General features: G+C 43.0%; 1 protein-coding gene across 2 annotated transcripts in view; it reads right to left on the bottom strand.

The window, feature by feature from the left end:
• Positions 1 to 5117: 5117 nt before the first annotated feature.
• The window catches only part of C16H1orf43 (chromosome 16 C1orf43 homolog), a 32303-nt gene continuing 16083 nt past the window's right edge, over positions 5118 to 21337 (bottom strand). For both annotated transcript variants that reach the window (XM_033923055.1, XM_033923054.1), the window contains 5 exons: positions 13931 to 14048; positions 12534 to 12587; positions 12091 to 12257; positions 11525 to 11583; positions 5118 to 6543 (listed from right to left, as the gene is read on the bottom strand). In XM_033923055.1, coding sequence (XP_033778946.1) covers positions 6345 to 6543; positions 11525 to 11583; positions 12091 to 12257; positions 12534 to 12587; positions 13931 to 14048 — 597 coding nt within the window. In that variant the 3' untranslated portion in view covers positions 5118 to 6344. The remainder of the gene's footprint in view (positions 6544 to 11524; positions 11584 to 12090; positions 12258 to 12533; positions 12588 to 13930; positions 14049 to 21337) is intronic.

Here is a 21337-nt window from a genome sequence, read left to right as displayed (position 1 = left end):
CTAACCTCTAGCAGACCTCTTGAGATAGTCTTCATAGCCACACTGTGAACCCACCTCTAGGCTCACATTACATATAGTCATGTGAAAAAATGAGGGCCCCCACATGACATATTTCGTTCTTAAGAAATGTTCACATATCGATGGCAGATCTATTTTTTTATTTATTTCTGGAAAAGAAAGTGGTATAATTGCAGGTAAACAACAAAAAATTTCATTGATTTACTCATGAAACAAAAGATATCCACAAAAATGTATATTCTGAGGAATAAATTAGGACACACCCACATATTGTATAGGTGTCACAGATTATATGAAAACTAAATTTATGATAAATTAAAATTAAGTGATTATATATTAAAATTTGGGAACTCAGATGAGAGATCTAGTGAAAAAGCCTGAGACTTTGTAATTAAAGATTGATGTTTAAATTACTGTATCTGCACTCTAGCTATGCTAAGGAAGTTGAAAAGGTTGCTGTGACTTTTAAGACAAGGGTGAATTTAGAACTATTGATCATATACAAGAGGATGTATTGTATGGAATTAAAGATAAGGTTCTCAGAGAAAACAAGAAAACTTGGTCCTTATAGATTAGAACACACAAAGCTAATTGGGAGTTCATACAGAAGTTAGGATGTGTCTGCAGGATGCAGGCCTTTTACTGACATGATTGGTGTCTGAAAGGGTTAAAGGTTTCAAAAGTTATTTAGAAGTCATTTGAAGAAAAAGTGAAACACTGCCACCTGCTGGATTTAAAAACTTAACATTAGAATGGACTTAACATTAAATCAAGGATTTAAATGTAAAATTGACATAAGGTATTCCTAAAAGGAAGTCATATAATCAACTGTGCCATTGTATTCCAATTATTACAAACTAGTGTTTAAGCCAGTTACATTAATGCAGGGGTAGGGAACTCCGGTCCTCGAGAGCCGTATTGCAGTCGGATTTTTAGGATTTCCTCAATGAATATGCATGAGATCTATTTGCATGCACTGCTTTCAATGCATATGCATTGGGGAAATCCTGACTGGAATATGGCTCTTGAGGACCGGAGTTCCCTACCCCTGCATTAACGGGTGCTAGAGTAGATGTCTGTCTGTCTGGTGTTTTTTTCTTTTGTCTCTCTCTCCTTGGATGCTGTCTGTCTGTCTGTGTCTCTCCCTGGCCCCTGTCTGTCTTTCTTTCTTTCTGTCTGTCTCCCTGCCTGCCTGTATTTCTCTGTTGTGCCATGTCTGCCTGTCTCTCCGTGGCCCCCATCTGTTCCCCCCCTCTAAGAGCAAAGCATGATTGCTGTCTGTCCCCCAGGCCACCCCTCCACCCAAAGCAGCCCCCTTTCCCTCTCCACTTCTTACCAGCATGGGACACATGATTGCTGTCTGCCCCCAGCACACCCCTCCCCCCAAAGCAGCCCCCTTTCCCTCTTCCCCCTGTTGTGCCATGCCTGCCTGCTCTGTGGCCCCCATCTATTCCCCCCCTCAGCAAAGCATAATTGCTGCCTGCCCCCCAGCACACCCCTCCCCCCAAAGCAACCCCCTTTCCCTCTTCCTCTTGCACAATGCAACTCCATATTTGAAACAGAATGTGGATCTGGAGTATGACCCCCAGATGAAAGGGAAGCTTCTAAGGAAGAAACAGTACTCACATTTGCACCTGTTGATAATTTTAACACTTTCATAGCCTGTAGGTAAATGTCCATTGGTTCCTTAACTTCTATTGGCGACAAAATCTTTTTCCCTGCCTTGCATTTCTCCATTAGAGTGGAGCAGAATGCCATTTCTGTAGCTTTTGTGGCCCACTTGCACGAAATGCTGCTGCTCCTCTTCATAGCAGCCTGCTGATGCGATCACATCAGAGGGAACGTGCTACCGAGGTGGAGAGCAGCCTGTGAGGTTCGCTACAGCCGGCCGGCAAACCTCAGCAGGCTACTTTTTAATAAGGAGCGGCATCGGTTGGTGAGTGAGGGCAGGAGGAGGAGTCACCAGCGTGTTCCCTGCCGCATGCGCGCTTAGGGTTTTATTAAAGAGGATGTCACATAGGGTATAAATCTGTCATTAATTTCTCCCCTTGGAGAGCACTGAAATTGTGATGGCATGTATTAGCTCTCCCCTGACCTGAGAAACATTAATAAACCTATTTGATTATTACATGGCTTTTTCTCATGTCTGTTATTTGAATTCACAGAACGGAGGCTCTAGCCCAATTATGTTGGGAGAATGATTCAGTTTTGCCCCGCTGTTCAAATCTTCCAGCTTGGCTTGAACAATATTCTCCCACTTAAAGTGGCTCAAATCACACACAGGTATATCACATCGGGTGCACATGGTTAGAACATCGTTATACAGCATTTTGAAGGAGGTTTGCTCTACTTAAACCTCAGACATTTAGTTTGGTGTGCTCATGATTGACTAGTGCAGTGAGAGTGAACACCATGGTGAGATCAAAAGAGCTGTCTGAGGCCTTCAGAAAGAAGATTGTAGCAGCTTATAAGTCGGTTAAGGGATTTTAAAAGATCTCAAAAGAATTTGACATTAGCCATTCCACGGTCCAGAAAATAGTGTACAAGTGAGAGACTTTCCAAACTGCCAACGTGCCCCGGTCTGGCCATTCAAGCAAGTTGACGCCCAGAGCAGACCACAAGATGCTAAAAGAAGTCTCCAAAAACCCTAAAGTATCATCACAGGACCTACAACAGGCTTTTGCTACTGTTGATGTGGAAGTGCATGCCTTTACAATCAGAAAGAGACTGCACAAATTTAACTTGCATGGGAGGAGTGCAAGGAGGAAACCTTTGCTTTCTAAGAAAAACATCAAGGCCAGACTGAAGTTTGACAGAGAGAACATAGACAAACACGAGGACTTCTGGAATAGTGTTGTATGGACAGATGAGGCTAAAATTGAATTATTTGGACACCAGAAAAGAAGACATGTTTGACGTACACCAACTACAGCATTCCAGAAAAAGAACCTCATACCAACTGTGAAGCATGGAGGTGGAAGTGTCATGGTTTGGGGATGCTTTGCTGCAGCAGAACCTGGCCAGCTCACCATCATAGATTCCACTATGAATTCTACTGTGTATCAGAGGGTGCTTGAGGAACATGCGAGACCATCTGTAAGAAAATTAAAGCTGAAGTGGAACTGGACCCTACAACAGGATAATGGCCCAAAACGTAACAGTAAATCCACCAAGGACTGGCTGAAAACTAAGAAATGGAGAGTCCTGGAGTGGCCAAGTCAAAGCCCTGATCTTAATCCCATTGAGATGCTGTAGGGTGATTTGAAATGGGCTGTACATGTAAGAAACCCCTCAACCATCTCACAACTGAAAGAATTCTGCATTGAGGAGTGGGCCAAACTTTCCTCAGACTGATGTCAGAGACTGGTAGATGGCTACAAGTAGCATCTCATTGCAGTTATTTTAGCCAAAGGGGGTAACACTAGCTATTAGGGTGTCCTAATTTATTCCTTAGTTAGAATACACATTTTTGTGGATATCTTTTGTTTTATAAGTAAATCAAGGAAAATTTTTGTTGTTTACCTGCAATTACATCACTTTCTTTTCAATAAATAAATAAATAAAAGATTCAACATCAATATGTGAACATTTCTTAAGAAAGAAATGAATATTTCATTAAGTGTCCTAATTTTTTGTATCTTGCAGTACAGTTAGGGAATAGCTTTCCATTAGAAAACTGTATTTCAGATAGTTATTATAGTTTTAGGAAATTGCTGAAGACTTCTTTGTTTTCAAAATGTTTTTTTTTAATAATTTAGCGACATTATGCATCAGATTTGTATCCTGCCTTGAACCTTACTTAAGGTTCAAGGCAGGATACAACATAACATGGGGATGGGGACAGGGATAATGGGAGAGCAGGGACCTTCCCCAGCTCCAGCCCTTCTCCAGATGTCAATATACATTCCCTATCTCACTCAGCTTCCTTTCTTAGAAAGGGAGGTTGAAGTGTACAATATCTGCTTCTATGAGGCAAACATGATTTTTCCTGTTGCATAGAGCACTCTGGACCCCTGTTCGTTTACAAAAATTGGATTGCTCTAGGTCTAATAGATGTTGGCATTGTAACCTTGATGTTGGAACTTTAGATCACTTGTTGCTTTATTGTCCATTCATTAAAAATTTTTGGATCTCTATTTGGGATCAAATAAATCATTTAATGGAAAATTATGTAGCATCATACGACACAATTTTATTTGGCATGCTGATGAGAGCTAAGCCTCAAATATCTGCTAATAATAATAAGCTTTTGATGATATTGACAGGAGTTGCCATTCAACAAATAACGTATAACTGGAAAGATTGTACAAGGTTGAATTATTGTTTCTGGTGGAATTCAGTATGTCATGTGTTTAAAATGGAAAGAGCTTTGGCAGTTCAAAAAGGTTACTATAATAAATTTAAGGATGTGTGGGGGCCATTTTTAAATTATTATAATGAATAATTTACACTTTTCCCAATTTTAATTCTTAAATGTGGATCGGGGGGGGTGGCTTTCTATTAATAATATATATGAATGATAAGATATTATATTCTTGTGGTATATTTTTTTGTTGAATATGGACATGGGAGGGAGTGGGGGTTATATCTTTTTGTTGTATGATATGGTAGATTTTCAAGTGATATTGTATTCTAATTGTTTGATATTTACTGTACACTTGTTGTGAATTATAAAATGAATAAAGAATTCAAAAAAACCCTCCATTTTTTAAAATCCAACCCTCGTTGCCTGTCTCACCTCCCCCCCCCACCAAACTGAAGGGAGCAGTAGTGCCTTGGTTCCACCCGCCTCTGCTGCCACTCTGAGGACTGAATCAACTAGGAGGCCATATGGTATCCCCTGCATCATTGCAAGCAGGCAGATCTTCTGTTTAGGAAATATTCTAAATGTCATCCAAGGCTCTAACTTTTTGGTGAGCTCCTGAAATAGCTATATTATGGTATAGCATGTTTTGTTTTGTTTTTAAATTCAGTTGAAATAAAGTAGACATTTATTTTACAGTTTCACTTTTATCAGTGCAGAATCTCCTGGACTAGTGATTGAAATCAAATTTACTCCACTTCCTGAAGTGTGATTTTATGCAAATTTAGCCTGGTTATACCTCTGCTTTTTTGCTTATTTAATATATGATCTAAATTTGCACATTATCAAAAATTTTAACATAAATTGTACAACTTCACATAATACATAGGGTAACCAAAAAAGAAAAAATCCAAAAACCATTCACATATGTGAGAAGAACGTCAAGGGAATGGTGTTAACAGTCTCCAATCACATTCACAGAGCTTGAGAATGCTGACAATGTGATCCTTTTGCCCAGAAAAGAAAGTATCTGAAGAACACAGCAAGTTTTATGTCAAGTTTTACATAAAATCTCAATGCTGAGCCTTATAGGACAACATTCAGTTCATTCACATCTTTCAGCTTTTCTTTTTTCTTTTGAGCCGCCCCAGGACCCTGTATGCAGTACTGAGTAGAAACATGAAAACACGTTCAGCTAAAGATTACAACTCAAAAGCAAATGGGCCCAGCTCGTACAGGCTGGAGCTCTTGGCTTTGTTAGCCACTTCCCCATGCACACAGGCTTTGGAAACAGTACTGTGATAGTTGTGGAATACAAACACTGTGGTGGTGCTAGACTTTGAGTCACCTTCATTATACCTGCTTAAGCACTGTAGACTAGAACGGCATGTCATATTCGCACTTCTGAAGGCTGAAAAACATTCAAAGCCTTGTTTTCTCAAGGCAGTTCAGACAACTGGTCACACTTAACATTGCGCACAGAGTTCTGAAGAAAGCAATTTGTCTCCTTTTCAAACCCTCTTAATTTCACAGAGGCAATGGAAGCCATGCCTAGTCAGGGCATTTCAACATTGACATTATTAAACCACTTCACCAGCTTCCAAGCTTTCAGCTGTTAGCATAGTGCATTGTAGTAGACTGCAGTATTCCTCCATAGAAATCTAAGCTATGGGACAGACATTTTCATGTGTCCTAGTCCCTGGGATAGGAGCAAACAAAACCATTAAAAAAAAAAAAGTGTGTGTGGGGGGTCAAATATGCCAAAAAAGGACACTTTGAAAGAGAGACTTTTGAGAAAGGTACATGTTTGAAGGATCCAGAACCACCTACTGAAAAGCACTAGCTCTGTTTAAGTAGGACAAATACAGAGAGAGGCAGGTACCTCCCTTCACCAGGAGGCCACAAGGCAAAACAGTCTTGTTTCTTTAAACTATGCTTGTCCTGGCCCTCAGGAGGCAGAGGAGTGTCACAGGGTGCTCTCAAGGGTATTTGCTTGTCCTGGCTCTCAGGAGGCAGTGGAGTGTCACAGGGTGCTCTCAAGGGTATTGTAGTTGTCTTTAAAACTCTTGAGCTCCAAGAAATGCTTAGCTCGCTTGCTCTTCTGGCTGGAAGGTAAGTAGGTCACTTGGATAGTGGGTGTAGAGGAAGCTTCAGGCGACACTGTTAGATCCTTTGCTGCAAACTGATGTTGCCTCAGACTGCCAATGCCCCGTGCTTTAATACTGCAAAAAACCAAAGCAATGGGATAAATTATGTTACCTGATATTTTTCTTTCCATTGGTGCTTCACACTATTTCAGAAGTTGTGGATAGTTTTGTCCATCGACAAACAGGTGGAGTTAGGACACAGTGTGATTTTGTCTTCTCTATAAGCCCTGTTTGGACCCTCAGCTCTTCAGTATTTGAACAGCCAAGCAGAGAAAGAAAGGAGCCAACAACAATCCTGAACAAGAGTGGTGCATATAGTTGAGGGGGGTTATTTTATAACTCCTCCAGCAAAGATGCACATACTCTGAATGTGAGGAGAATTTTGACACGGGAATAACTAACCCTTAAATAGGAGAAATGAGAAGAACCATGGGTGGGCTTCTGGAATAGTGTGAAACACTAATGGAAAGAAATCTATCAGGTAAGACCATTTCTCCTTCTATAGTGCTGCTTCACACTATTCCAAAACTTGTGGGATGTTCAAAAGCAAACCCTTCCAAAGGTGGGATACTGGTACCACCATCTGCAACACTGCAGTCCTAAAAACTGCTGAACGAGCTGCCACGTCCAGTCAATGCTTAGTAAAGGTATGAAGTGATACCCAGTCACTGCCCTATAAATGTCAGCTGGAGAGTCTAATTGATCCTCCGCCCACGAGGTTGCAATATACCTTACAGAATGTGCCTGCAAGGTGGTTGTTTGCCCACCACAACTCTTGACACCTCTAAGATCTTCCTCTATGTACTGAAAAGGACAAAATCTGTCTGACCTTCAAAACTCATTGATGACCTTCAAATAGCCAAGAGGGATCCTTCTCACTTTCAAGGGGCATAAAGCCTAAAACTGATCCCCATAATCCTCTCGATGGAGGAGCTCAATCAATTGTGTTCATGTGAAACACAGACACCACTTTTGATAGAAAGGAAGGGCTGGACCTTGGGGATATGCCAAAAAAGGTTCTCGGCAAGAAAATGCTCAGAGCTCTAAAATATGGCATGCTGAAACGATGGCTACCAAAAATACCGTGGCTGGACATTTCACAGAACAGACATTTGACCAACATTCAGTCTGTCAGCCAAATGTATGATCACGATTCATCTGCTTCCTTGCTGTAAATTTTGTATAATTGTTAAGCACTTAGCCTATAATTAAAGCATAGAAAATGAATGCAAAACAAAGATGAGAAGATTTATATATATTTGTACCCCCTTATGAAAGGGCATTAAAATACACAATGGGACTCAGTGAGGATTATGCCATTATCCGTTTACCTACTCTATATAAAACAATTTTTATTGATGACCCTATAGCAAGGAAACAACTCGATGTAACAGTACAATGCATGTCATCTATATATAAAACTCCAAACAACCCCCCCCAGCTCCCCCTCTTGTACAATCACAAAAAGAAAAAAACTTGAAACATGGCATTATATCCCTCACTTCCCCAACGCAAAATACCCAACCCCCCTCTCTAAATAACCCCCACTTCATCCCTGTTGACCCACTCTAAAGAAAAAGTACTTAATTTGGTTCATTATCCCATTTGTGCTCAATTGCTTTTTCCTAAGTATCTGCAGCAATGTACCCTTTAGCATCCATGAGTACCAAATAATTCTTTATACCATTGTTCAGCTATTTAACTCTGCCATATAAGCATCTACAAGCATAATCAAATATAAATATGTGCTTTGCTATCTTATCTTCCTAAAGACCTAATGGCAATCACAATATTGAAAGACTGTCAAATTTTTTGGTCTTTGCCAATGAGCTCCAGAAGAGTGACTGAGAACTTCGCCTGTGTCGTGGACACAAGCCCTTATGTTACATGGCTCCAATGATGTGCCCCCCCCCATCCCAAAAGGCTGGCATCTGTTGTCACCACCTCCCAATGCATCATGGGAAACAGAACTCGATTTGTGAGGTTGCATTCCAACATCCAACATCTAATACCACTCGGTCTCCAATGACAACAGGAGGCAAATGCTGTAATCTTAAGAGACTGGCAACCAACGTGAAAGAAGAACCCTCTGAAGTGAACATATATGATCCCGAGCCCAAGGGACTGCCTTCATCTAGAATCTGAATACAATTCCACACTTGGGGCATGTGCTAAAGGAGCAGCCAGCCTATTATCGGAGCTTTGATCATCTGTACTGTGGAAGGAAGATCTTCCCCTCATCCATGTCAAAAGATCACTCAGATACTCCAGGAAACAAGGTGTCAAGGAGCTCTTGACAAAACTGGTTATGCATCCTAAGGGCTGCAGATGACAAACCACAAGCTTGATGACAGATTGGCTGTCCTACATGGATGATGCCTGAATGAGGTACGGATAAACTCTGATGTCCTGCTTGTGCAAGAAAGTAGCAACCAACCCCATAATCTTGGAGAAGGTCCTTGAAGCAGTTGACAATTCGAAGGGTGTGGCCTGGAACTGAAAATTCTTACCAAGAATGGCAAATTTCATTTAACGCTGGTGAGGGGATCAGACAGGAATATGAAAATATGCCTCCTTCAGATTCAAAGAGGTGAGAAACTCCCCACTCTGAACCAAGGCAATGGTAGACTGTAAAGTCTCCATTCTGAAATGTGACTCTCAAAGACAAGGATTCAGGTCCTTGAGGTCTAACGCCAGATGAAAGGTATACTCAATTTACTTTGTTGTCTCAAAGGAGAATTATCTTTGCCCCCTCTCCTCCACAGGGACTAGAACAAATGGCCCCCTGAGCCAGAAGAGAGTCCAAAGTTGCATGGACCACTGCCATTTTGTCATTCCTTCAACAAGGAGACTGTAACTAAATGGGTGACTAAATGGTGAACTCAAGACCCACTGGTCAGATGTGATATTGGCCCATTCCTTGAAGTCATCCTGCAGAAGACTTCTACCTACCAGATGCAAAGAGGGGGCTAACCTCATTTCATTGCAATGTGCAAGTGGGAGCGGAGGGCTGAATGGACTGGCTACCAGGCTGTTTGACCATATGAAAGGAAGGCTGTTGATTCTGGGTGCAACTAAATTGGTGAACTAAATGGCCATATGAAAGGAAGGTAGTTGATTCTGGTAATGCTACCTTGAAAACTGCTGCTTACTAGGCCTGTACTTCTTGAACCAACTATGTGAAGCTCCTGTTGCTGAATGAAAGGTAGCCTTCAGCTTGTTCTCCAACAGGTATTGTGGCTTGGTTTCACCCAGCAACTTTACCAAATTATTCAGGTCCTCCACAAAGAGCCATCACATCCATTGACCAGAGCCACCACATCCACTGACCAATGTCGTAATCATAGCTGCGTGCTGTGATTGCCAGTGCCATCTCATGGGCAAAGGCTCTAAGCAAATCATAAATCGCATTTGCAGGATAGGCTAGGCCCTGAGCTGAAGACTAATGCTATTTAAGGCATGCCCTGGTGACAAAGGAGCTACAAACTGTGGCCTGTAGATCTAGCAAAGTCACCTCAAACATCTACTTCAGGGCATTTTCAATCTTCCTGTCCTGAAGATTTTTCAGGGCAATACCCCTTCTCCACAAGAAAGGTGTTCTTCTTAATCATAGCCATGACCAAGGCATCCACTCTGGGAAGCTGCAACTGATCCTTCTCCTCAGGGACCAAAGGGGAGCCATAGCTCTGCCATCCGTCAAGCTGGAATTCAGCTGAGCCCGTTTGGCTGAAATTAAGTCAGGATGTCGGTATATATAGGACAAGCTGGAGGCTTTTGAGAAAGAAGCCTAGGAGTCCTCAATAGATAGGACACTACTTCAGAAATGAGTGTACTGAGTTCTTTATGAAAGAGATACAGAACCTTGGAGTCATTAGCTTTCTCAGGAGGAAGCACCCCTTCCTCCAAATGGCTCTCACAGGGCGGGTTTCTCCAACACCACTGAGGCCTCATCTAACAGTGAATGAGGAAACTTCAGCTCATATAAATCCTCCAAACATGCCCGCTTCCGAGGAGCCACAGGCATTGGAGAAGCCAGAATCTGAGCAGGGACTTGCTCCTGCTTCAGGATAGGCTTGGTGAAACAGCAGCACAAGTTTGGCAGGCGAGAACATCTCCCACCTGAAGCAGAAGGAGTCCCTGTATGCTTATGAGGCCCCAAATCTTCTCTCTGGGAAAGTGTGGGAATCACCACCACACAGTTTTCCTGCTGAAACAGTGGTTGCAACATGACCAACGTTCCTGAGCTCTGCTGGTGAGAAGTAGTTGCAGGTGTATCCAAGGAATCTGCAAGCTTTGGAGTTGCTTCGTGACCAACCATGCAAGAACCAGGTCCAACTTACCCCTGCTGACTGGCTCACCTCAGAAACTCAATGCCTTTGCCACTGATGAAAAGGAGTGCACCATGTTCAATCTTCAGAGCAGAAGGGAACCTGTCAGGTAATTGAGCCTCTACAGAAGTCTTCCAAGACCACCCTCTTGACTGCTTTCTGATTCTTTTTAATTCAAGAGTGACAAGTTTGATCCTGGAAAAAGGTGATGGAAGGCGGAAAAGTGGGGCAAAGCAATAAGGGCCTGGCACCATCAGGTATGAGCTCCAACCAGAGAAGCACTCATAAAGCTCAAGTGGGAGCCAGACCACCACCTGGACCAAGAGCAGCCCTCACAGAATTTGTCCCAGGTATGACCATACACCTGCTGGAGACAGAGAATACTGAAGAGCTGAGGGTCCACAGAGAGCTTATAGAGAACACAGAATCACTGTGTCCTATCTCCACCTGCTAGTCAATAGGCACAACTATCCACAAGTTCTGGAATAGCGTGAAGCAGCGCTATGGAAGAATAGTTATGTGATATATTGTCTACAGCCAGGGTGGGAGACTACAAACCTCCTCTCCTGCATCTAGAAACACTGCTACAAGCAAGTACTCAACATACTGCAAGTGGTGTAAAGAATCTAACAGAAAAAAAGGCACATGCTCTGCTATCCCAAGGGCTGACATAAGCAGAATGCAGAGAATGAAAAACATGTCGGATGGAGAGGTGCCTTTCCACTTACATTGCTGCCACCTCATTCAGTGCCTGCTGGTACCTCAGGTATTCTGACTTTCCGAAGACCTGCATTACAGATAGAAAGAGTATGGCGTGAGAATTCTACTGCAAAGAAAACCAATAGTGCTTTATGGCAGAAATTTTTAATATTATGATGAGTATCTACTGTTCTCAAGTATCATTCCAATTTTCCTCATCTGCATGGCTCTAGCAATCCTGACAGGAAAATCTCTTAAATAAAAAAGAAGCTCTTTATTCAAGTGTTGCAAATTGCTGTTTTCTAAATGCTTTAAGCACTACACTCTTATCCAACCTCACCATGACCAGCTCCTTACCCCAATACTACTATCAGGCCTCTGTCAGGTCCCTTACTCACACCTATCAGCTAAAATATGCTGTCCACCCTCATGAGGCTCTGATCCTAATACTAAGGCAAGCATGCTCCTGTAAGTCTCATTACTCCATTGTGTCCCCTTATCCTGGAGCCAAGGGATAAGCTCTTCCAAATAAGTACTCTTGTTTTGGTGCTGAAACGTGTCCCCTCTCTACAGTCTCCCCTTTGAAGCCCCTTACCCCAGTGCCATAGCGAGCTGCATCATATCCATCCAGCAGAGTGTCAATTAGCACTTTTCGGACACCTTTGAATGGTGTGCTGGAGTTTCTCAGCTCTACCAGGTATGAGCGAAAATTCTTTCCTAATAAAGGCTTTGAGAATCTTCCACCATCATGAAAGGGAATTTCTACGCAAACAAAAAAGTGAGACAAGAGTGCCAGGATACATCCATGTCCTCCTATAGTTAGATTAAAAACCTTTGTCTGGAAAATCAGCAGTGTACATAAAACTGTCCAAAGGATTTGCTTTGGAGACAAAATAATTTTAACCAGTACATTTGCACATTCCTGCCACAGGTAGCAATGGGAGCAACCAAGAAGTGCCCGAGAGAAAACGTCAAGGGCAGGCTTAGAGTAAACCAGGGTTAATACTGAGTACACACAAGACTAGAGCTCTGGCTTACCTGATGATCTGATAGCATCCAGGGTTTTCATTCTATACAAATAATTATAGCAACCTAAAGAGAAAAATAAGTATTAGAAGAAAGCTCTGAAATCAAAAGACCACAGTCTGATACAAATATTTCTAATAAGGTGCTGTGGTTTATCACTGTGATAGGATGCACAAAAATAGATCCAGTAGAAGACACTCCACTCTCTTCCCCTTCCTCCTTAGGCCCTCCCCAGGCCTACATTTTAAAAACCTTTGTAGTCTAGTGGCCTCTTTGGGGCAGAAGCATCTCAAGTTACTCATGCCCCCACTAGCTGTTGTGAAAATGCTGGGCAGACTGTTATGGGAGGTCATGGCCACTATTTTGGAATGACAAGCAGGGAAGAGTTGGTGGGAAGAGGCTATGGTTTCAGTTTCCATTACAAATGCACAGGCCTTTTCAACCAAAACCCAAACCCGGATTTCAGGTTTGTTTTGTTGCCAAATCTAAAATTGAACCCAAAATTGAAATTTGGTCAGCCACTAAAGCTAAGGTAACTCAGCCCACTCAGGATGTTCTTCCTCTTCCCCTTTTAAATAAAAAGACATAGTTTTCTAGAAAAGAGAAGTCATGGAGGTGCGGATTTCAAGGTTTGAAAGAAATAGAATTTATTAACCCACCTTGCACAAACACAGAACCCATTTCATATATGGAAAGTTAATTATTATTTTATTTATTTCCACTGGGCAGTTTACAAAATGTTAAAGCAGAAAAAAGAAGCTGGAAAAGAAATGACATTGGTAAAAGAACAGAATTAAGGGTAAAGAAGCTTACCCAGGGGAAGGAGAAGGATGAAATGATATGGGAATCCCCAGGAGTGAGAGAAAGTTAGGAATGGGACATAGAAATTGTTCCACAAGTATCACAATACAAAGAGAAGAAAGAGTATGGGAAGAACCTTTCAACTGTTCTGTGAGGGTGGTGAATTTCTCCCTTTAGACACCAGGTGTCCTTACAATCTGAGCGACAGTTTTCATTTGAGTAAAGGTGTTCATCCTTATTCTGGCCCAAATCTTGTTTGCCTCAGGGTAAACTTGCAAACTTAATCTACATAAGACTAAATTTGTATAAAAGACTAATTTGCATAATTAGCCAACTAGTTGCTAAGAGTACTAGAGAAATGTAGTCTCGAGAGAATTTATTTTTCAATTTTCCTGGGAAATATTAATTCATAGACTGTTTATTTGATAGATTGATAATTTTGACTTCCTCCCACCCCGACTGATAAAGGAAGAAGAAATCAGGACCTTCTATGCTGTTTTATGCAAAGGGATGGGTGACCTGGTGGGGGGGGGGGGAGACCATAGAAGTATGACAAGTGTATATGTGTATGTACACGTGCGAGATGTGTGTATGTATAACCTAAGTACCTTTGTCTCTCTGGGTCTCCAGTTGCAATAGTCGTTCGTCATCATCAGCCAGCAACTGGGGTTCACATTTTACATCCTGTACTTTTGACAGTCGGATATCTATTTCTTCTTTCAAATCCTGTACAATAATGAACAAAATAGAAGAAACTCATCATTCAAATTAGGATCACAATTTTCTGAATGGTAATCAGATGGCAGGTTCAATAGCACAGATTGGGATACCTTTTCCATTAAAAAAAAAATCACTTTCAAAAGCTAGGTCAGTAGTATTTTTCAAGGCATGTACTATCTAGGATATGTGACTCTGGGAGCTCTGGACAAGTCCAGGAGGCTATAATAATAATAATAATAATAACAGTTTATATACTGCAGTACCGTTAAGTTCTATGCGGTTTACAAAAGAATAATGAAGTACAAGTTGAGAAATCTTAAGGGATGGGAAAACAAGATGGGGGATAGGGCTAGAGAACCGTTATAGAGGGGAAAGAGAGGAACGGGTCAGCTGTCCAGATACTTCAGGGTTAGGTGAGTTTTGAGGCGCTTCCTGAATACCTCGTAAGTGGTGGGCGAGAGCAGTTGTTCTAGGTCTTTACCCCATAAAGCTGCTTGATGTGAGAGAAGGTGTTCATGGTGTTTTTTTTAGTTTGCAGCCTCTAACAGGGGGAGAAACGAAGTGCAAGTGGGAGCTTCTCTTGTGTCTGTTGGCTGAGAAGGAGAAGAGGTCAGTTATGTATTTAGAGGCTAGACCGTAAAGCAAAGGCAGGCGAACTTAAACTTTACACGAGTTTCTAAAGGCAGCCAGTGTAGTTGTTTGTAGTATGGCGTCACGTGATCAAATTTCTTTAGATCGAAGATGAGTCTGACCGCAGCGTTTTGCATTAATTGTAAGCGTTGCATATGCTTTTGGGAGATTGCTAAATAGGCGATGTTACAGTAGTCAAGTTGACTCAGTACGAGGGATTGTACCAGGATTCTGAATGAAGAGTTGTCAAAATATGTTTTAATGGATTTAAGTTTCCAGAGAGTGAAAAAACTCTTTTTGATTAAGGAGTCCACCTGGTCTTTCATGGTTAGGTATTGGTCAAAAGTTACACCCAGTATCTTAATGGTGGGCTGTATAGGGTAGTTAAGTTTGTTGATGCCTAGTGGTGTTTTGGTGTCAAGCGGGTGTGGTGAAGCAAAGAAAAATTTTGTCTTCTCTGTATTGAGCTTGAGCTTGAAGTCTGTCATCTAGTGCTCCATCAACTTTATGGCTTCTGATGCTTTGGGAATGGTTTCCGAGATGGAGTTGGCAAATGGGATGATGATCGTAAAGTCATCAGCGTAACTGAATAATTTTATCCCCAGCTGGGTTAATTGTACGCCCAGTGAGGTCATGTAGATATTGAAAAGCAATGGGGATAGTGGAGACCCTTGCGGTACACCGGATGGGTTGCTCCAGGTGCAGGATCTTGAAATACTTAATTGGAACAGCTGCACACTTAGCCCACAAGTTCTGGATTGATCACTTGGGATAAAAGAAAGAAAATTAGCAGATGACAACTAATTTCTGCTTATATTTCTATGCTGATATCTTGTGACTCTTTTGTGGTTCTTTTGCTTTTATATGTTTACTTTTCTTTACATTCCCTTTCGTCCCTCTTTTGTTTCCAGGCATTTTCCCTCCCAGCATTCCTCTCTTCCATAGCCCCAAATAATGGCCCTGTCAGTAGTAGATTCCTCCAGTCACGGACGCTTGCACTATCAAGCATGCATCAGTGGCTAGACACACACCGCTGACTTCCTCATTCCTGAAGAAGTACAAGGAGGAAGGGGGCGACTCAGGCAGCAGATTTCTCCGACTAGTTGGACTTCAGCATCTCCACCAGCAAAGGTATGATACCTAATTACCTAATGTGGGGGGAGGGGGGGAGGAAAGAGAAGAAATGCATGGCCACCCAGTTCTCTCCTGTGCCCTCCCCATGGACTGCTGGCTATGTCCCACAATTAAATACAGCCCTAATTTAAATTGTTTTGTCTGTCTTATCTGCACATCCTTGACGCTACTCTAATCTGGAATTGTTCTCCAAGACTAGAAAAAAAGTATATATATGTCAAATTTAAAAAGACCATCGCTGCGCTTGATGCTGATGTGACCAATTATCATACAGTTTCAAATCTACCCTTTATAGCTAAGCTGACAGAACACATAATGGCTGATCAATTGGTTCCCTTCATCACTGTGAAATGGTTTTTGAGCACCTCAGAATACCGAGACTGTCCCACTGGGGACAGCCTCTTATATTTATACCTGTCTAGATCAACATCAACAAGTGTTGCTGTCTTTGGACTTGACAGCAGCATTTGATCTTGTGGACCATACTCTATGTTGGTCTTCTCTCACTGGCATCACCGACACAGTCTATGCCTGATTTCATGCCTATCTAACTTAGCACACCAATGTGGTTCTTTGGAACAATTCTCTCTCTGCACAATATCATCTCCCTTGTGGTGTTCCACAAGGGTCAGTGCTTGCATCTATCTTATTTTAATATTTTCTTGTCACCTTCAGCATCTCTTATTCAGGCCTTAAACCTTACTACCTTTATTTATACTGATGATATTCACCCTTCTAAAGAAGCCGGCATTTGTTTACTTAATATTAAACTAGCAACTATTGCAGATTGGCTTTCACAACACATTAATACTTAATCCCTCAAAGATTAAGACCATGGTATTTTCGCATACTAGTGAAGTCTATTCCCCTTATCCACTACATATGACTGATACTGCCATTGAGATAATAGATTCTCTGAAGATAAGAATAACTATACTAGATCAGACCAATAGTCCATTTAGATCAGTATCCTATTTCCACAGTGGCCAATCATTTACACCATTTAGGATTTTTTAGACCTCAGTATTCCGAAGCTGAAGAGCCCCTACTTCTTTAGCCTTTCCTCATGTGAGAGGTGTTCCTTCATACCTTGGCTTCAATTCTCCTTGCTCACTGATATAGCTAAGACGTCTAACCCCATATTATGACACACTCTTGACCTGTGGGTTCAGGTGCGCAGGCGATGTTTTGGGAACCAATTCTGTAATTCTGTTATTTCTTAGGGGCAGCTATTACATATTTGTCCTGGGTGAAGTTGATATGGCCTTCCACCTGTGGGGAAGTAAGGGTCCATCCCCTGTGGCTTACCCCAGGGATCGCCATTAACCCCAACACTCTTCAATCTCTACATTGCATCCCTCAGCACCTGCTTAGACAAAATAGGCTTAACCTCCTATAGCTATGCAGACGACATCACCATTCTCCTTCCTTTTGATCAGCCAACGCCCACCATGACAGACCACAAACCGAACCCAACCAAAACAAAATTCACACTTCTCGAAAAAAAATAAAACCCCAACTATAACAAATCTAATAATAAACTCAATCACATACCCCAGTCAAACCACTTTAAAACTTCTGGGAATGACGACAGACAGATGCTGCACCATGCAACCACAAATCAACAAAACAATACAGAAATCATTTGCGGTCATGAGAAACCTAAGGCAAGTTTGAAAATTCTTCGACAGAAAACAATTCCAGCTCATGATCCAGTCCCTAGTCCTAGGTCTCCTTGACTACTGCAACATCCTATATCTCCCCTGCCCCGCAACAATGATAAAACAACTACAAACAGTACAAAACACAGCCCTGAGACTAACCTATTCACTAAGAAAACACGACCACATCACCGAGGCATACCTCGACTCACACTGGCTCCCAAGTCAAGCAAGAATACTATTTAAATTCTACTGTCTATTATTTAAATCCATAAATGGTGACAGCCCAGCCTACTTGAACAACTGCCTAATCCAAACTACCACAACCAGACACAGGAGAACCCAGACACATTCACATACCCTCCAATCAGAGACATCAAAGGGGAAAAAACTGTACGATGGCCTACTAGCCACACAGGCAGCAAAACTAGATCACCAACTCTCTGATCTACTAATCGTGACCCCCAGACTACAAAACTTTCAGAAAAGAAATAAAAACACCGTTATTCAAAAAATCCATGAAGACTAACTAACACCGTATAAAACATTTCAATCCTCTGAAGCAACCCGCTCTACTCTGTAACACCTCTGGACATGTCCAGAAATCCTCTTCTGTAATCCGCCTTGAACAGCAAGGTAATGGCGGAATAAAAATCACTAATGCAATGTTCTCCCTAGAGCCTTTTAGCCGGGCGCTCCGCCCAGCTAATTTAGATGACCGCCCGGCTGTCATCTCAGTCGCAAATCCTGCTGCTCAAATATATTTTTTTAAACACCCTCTCACCGGCTTGGGGATTCCCCAGGCAGAGCCTGAAGAGCCGGAAGTTCAACATTTGACTCCCGCCTCAGCCTGACTTTTTTTCTACTGCAGAGCGGCGCACAGACGGTGTACTGTGGTTTTGAACCCACAGCTGACTCCTTATACGTGGGCCACTTGCCAGCTAACTGGCGTTCCTGTACTTTCAGCGCCATAACCCTATAGGAAGGCTATTCTTTATGTTATGTTCTGCTGACGTTTCTGCCCTGACCCAAACTCCCCTGCAGATTTACTTTGTAAAGTTCCCATTGCTGAAGCCCAGTCTGTCTACCTGTAATTACTTCCCCCCCTCATAAATATTAAGAAGTGAATGGGCGCTTCCATTAACACTCCCTCCCCGGGTCTGCCTGGCAAGGAAGTCCGAGGCTTCGCGGCTTGACTAGGCCCAGGCCCGCTCTGTACCGTTAGCGATGAGCTTGGCAGAAAGCTGCTTGACGAGCTTGGGGATCCGCTCACACTGGCACTCGGAGCGGCAGCGCTCGATCTCCGTCTCCAGCCGGGAATCCAACCTCTTGGTGGCCATGAGCCGCACCAGGCCGGTGAGCAACCGGGCTCCGGAGCCACTACGGCAGAGTGCAGCTCAACGCAGGGAGGGCGCGGCGGGAGTCGGAGACCGTCGACCAGGTAGCAGCCTAAGAGAGTCAGAGAGGGGCGAGTCAGGGGATCGAAAAGAGTGCAGGAGCAGCGAGCCATGTACAAAGCCACGCTGCGAATCTGAACTTCAACTGCAGTTTAAAAAAAAAGGATCTAATCGAAATGTAATTACGTTGAAAAACTGCTACTATGATTAACTATGTCTATAGCGCTACCAGACATACGCAGCACTGTACAGAGTCACAAACACAGTCCCTTCTCAAAGAACTTACAATCTAGACACAGACAAACAGGATATCGTGGATACTGTTAAGGGGAACTATTGCTGGCTGGGTTGGAGGGCAGAGGGAAAAGGTGTGAAACAGCCTGAGTATCCTGAACTCCGCCTGGTATGAGGAACGTAGAGCCATGGAGTTTCTGGCCTCGATGGGTTGCCATTTTCGCATGGGCACGCTGCTGAGCTGGCATAGTGTGCAGTCTCACCTACAGTGCCCAATAGGCATGAGCCTAGTTCAATTTGTGTATCAGATGTTCCAGGCCTATGACTTCTACTTCTTGCACCAGCACTATGACTGCCAGATCCAGATTGGTGGCTCCGACCAGCTGGGCAACATAATGACAGGCTATGAGTTCATCCAGAGGGTAACAAGGCAAGATGTCTACCAGTTCTTTGTCCGACAACAGGACTCCTGTGTAGAAAGACTTTTGAAACTTTTCACTTTTTTGCCTATTCTGGAGATTGTGCACATCCTGGACATACACAAGAAACATAGAAGATGACGGCAGATAAGGGCCATAGCCCATCAGGTCTGCCCACTCTACTGACCCACCCCCAAGTCTACTATCCTAGGGATCCCACTCCTGGTGACAGGTTCCCTTGGCTTAACCCTCTAAGGGATCCCACATGGGCATCCCATTTGCTCTTAAATTCTTGCACGCTGTTTGCCTCGATCACCTGCACCGGGAGCTCATTCCAAGGATCAACCACTCTCTTGGTGAAGAAATATTTCCTGGTGTCGCCATGAAATTTCCCACCCCTGAGTTTGAGCGGATGCCCTCTTGTGGCTGTGGGTCCTTTGAGAAAGAGAATCTCTTCTTCCATCTCGATATGGCCGGTAATATACTTAAACGTCTCGATCATGTCTTCTCTCTCCCTACGTTCCTCGAGTGAGTACAGCTGCAAATTTTTCAGCCTTTCCTCGTACGATAGATCCTTGAGCCCCGAGACCATCCTGGTGGCCATCTGTTGCACCGACTCTACTCTCAGCACATCTTTTCGGTAGTGTGGATGGAAGGCAGAGTTGCAGCATTCTCTTTTTTTTCCTCCATTTCATTGTTCAGCATCAAAAGGGGAGCGAAGAAGAAAAACAGAAAAGAGAGGGATCAAAATGTTGGACCATGGGGATAAAGTAGGAGAGATGGACCCATGGGAGGGCAGGAGGGATGAGATTTGGGATAAGAAAGGGGATGGAAAGAAAGGGACAGGGAGTTATAGCCTGACCAGTGGAAAGAGGGATGGGATTCTAAAAGTGGTGAGCCATGTGGATGAGGTCAAAATGGAGATGACAAGATGAGTGAGGAGTAGATAGAAAGAAATAGAAGGCTGGGAAAGGAGTGGGATGAGAAATGGGAGAGCTAGGGATTGAAAGAAGATAAAGAACAGCAGGCACTGGAAAGAGAATTAGTTGAAGAGACAAAAAGCAGAAAGAGAAACTGGGACCAAGATGATGGAGAAACAAAATATCCAGACAACAAGGTAGAAAAAATTGTTTTATTCTGAATTTATTAACTGGAATATGTTAGCTTTGGGATATGTGAATCACAATTATTTTTGTATTCAGTGGCGTAGTAATATACAGCTGATTTAAGGGAGGGACTGGAGCCCAAAATTAGTGGATGGGCACCAAAGTTTCTCCTCGCCTGAGTGCAATTTACAAATACTAGAGCTATTGGGGATCCCCAAGCCCTGCCACCTGAAGACATCTTCCTCCAGTCTGACAGCCCAAAATCTCCAAGCTTTGCAGCCAATGGCAATATCCTCAAGCTGCCACTGCTTTCATGCATGCATGAAAGCCAAGGTGGGAGGGGGCAGGGAAGGCAGCAACTCTGCAATATTGCTGCCAGCTCCAGAACTTGAGAAGTTGGAAGGGAGGAGGTGGCCGTCAATTGGTGAAACTTGGGGATCCCTACTAGCTACAGCAGGAGAGATGTTCATTTTGAAGGAGCCTAAGTTCAAAGTGAGAGGCCCAAAAAAAGCAGTAATATTTACCCTGACTGAACGATCCTCCACGTGCGCTGCTGACAGCTGATTCAGCATCCCCATTCTGATGAGGCTCACCTCTGAAGAGGCTCACTGTAGCTGTAATAGATGTGAATGGGAAAACCAGGAGTATGCATCCCTGCTCATCAGAATGGGGATGCGGAAGCCTGTGGCTGCTCCCACTGTCAGCAGTATATGT

This window comes from Geotrypetes seraphini, chromosome 16 (genome assembly GCF_902459505.1).
Source record: "Geotrypetes seraphini chromosome 16, aGeoSer1.1, whole genome shotgun sequence".
In the NCBI taxonomy this organism is placed as follows: Eukaryota; Metazoa; Chordata; class Amphibia; order Gymnophiona; family Dermophiidae; genus Geotrypetes; species Geotrypetes seraphini.
Note: the sequence above shows the minus strand (reverse complement) of the source record. Positions and strands in the feature narration are given on the sequence as shown.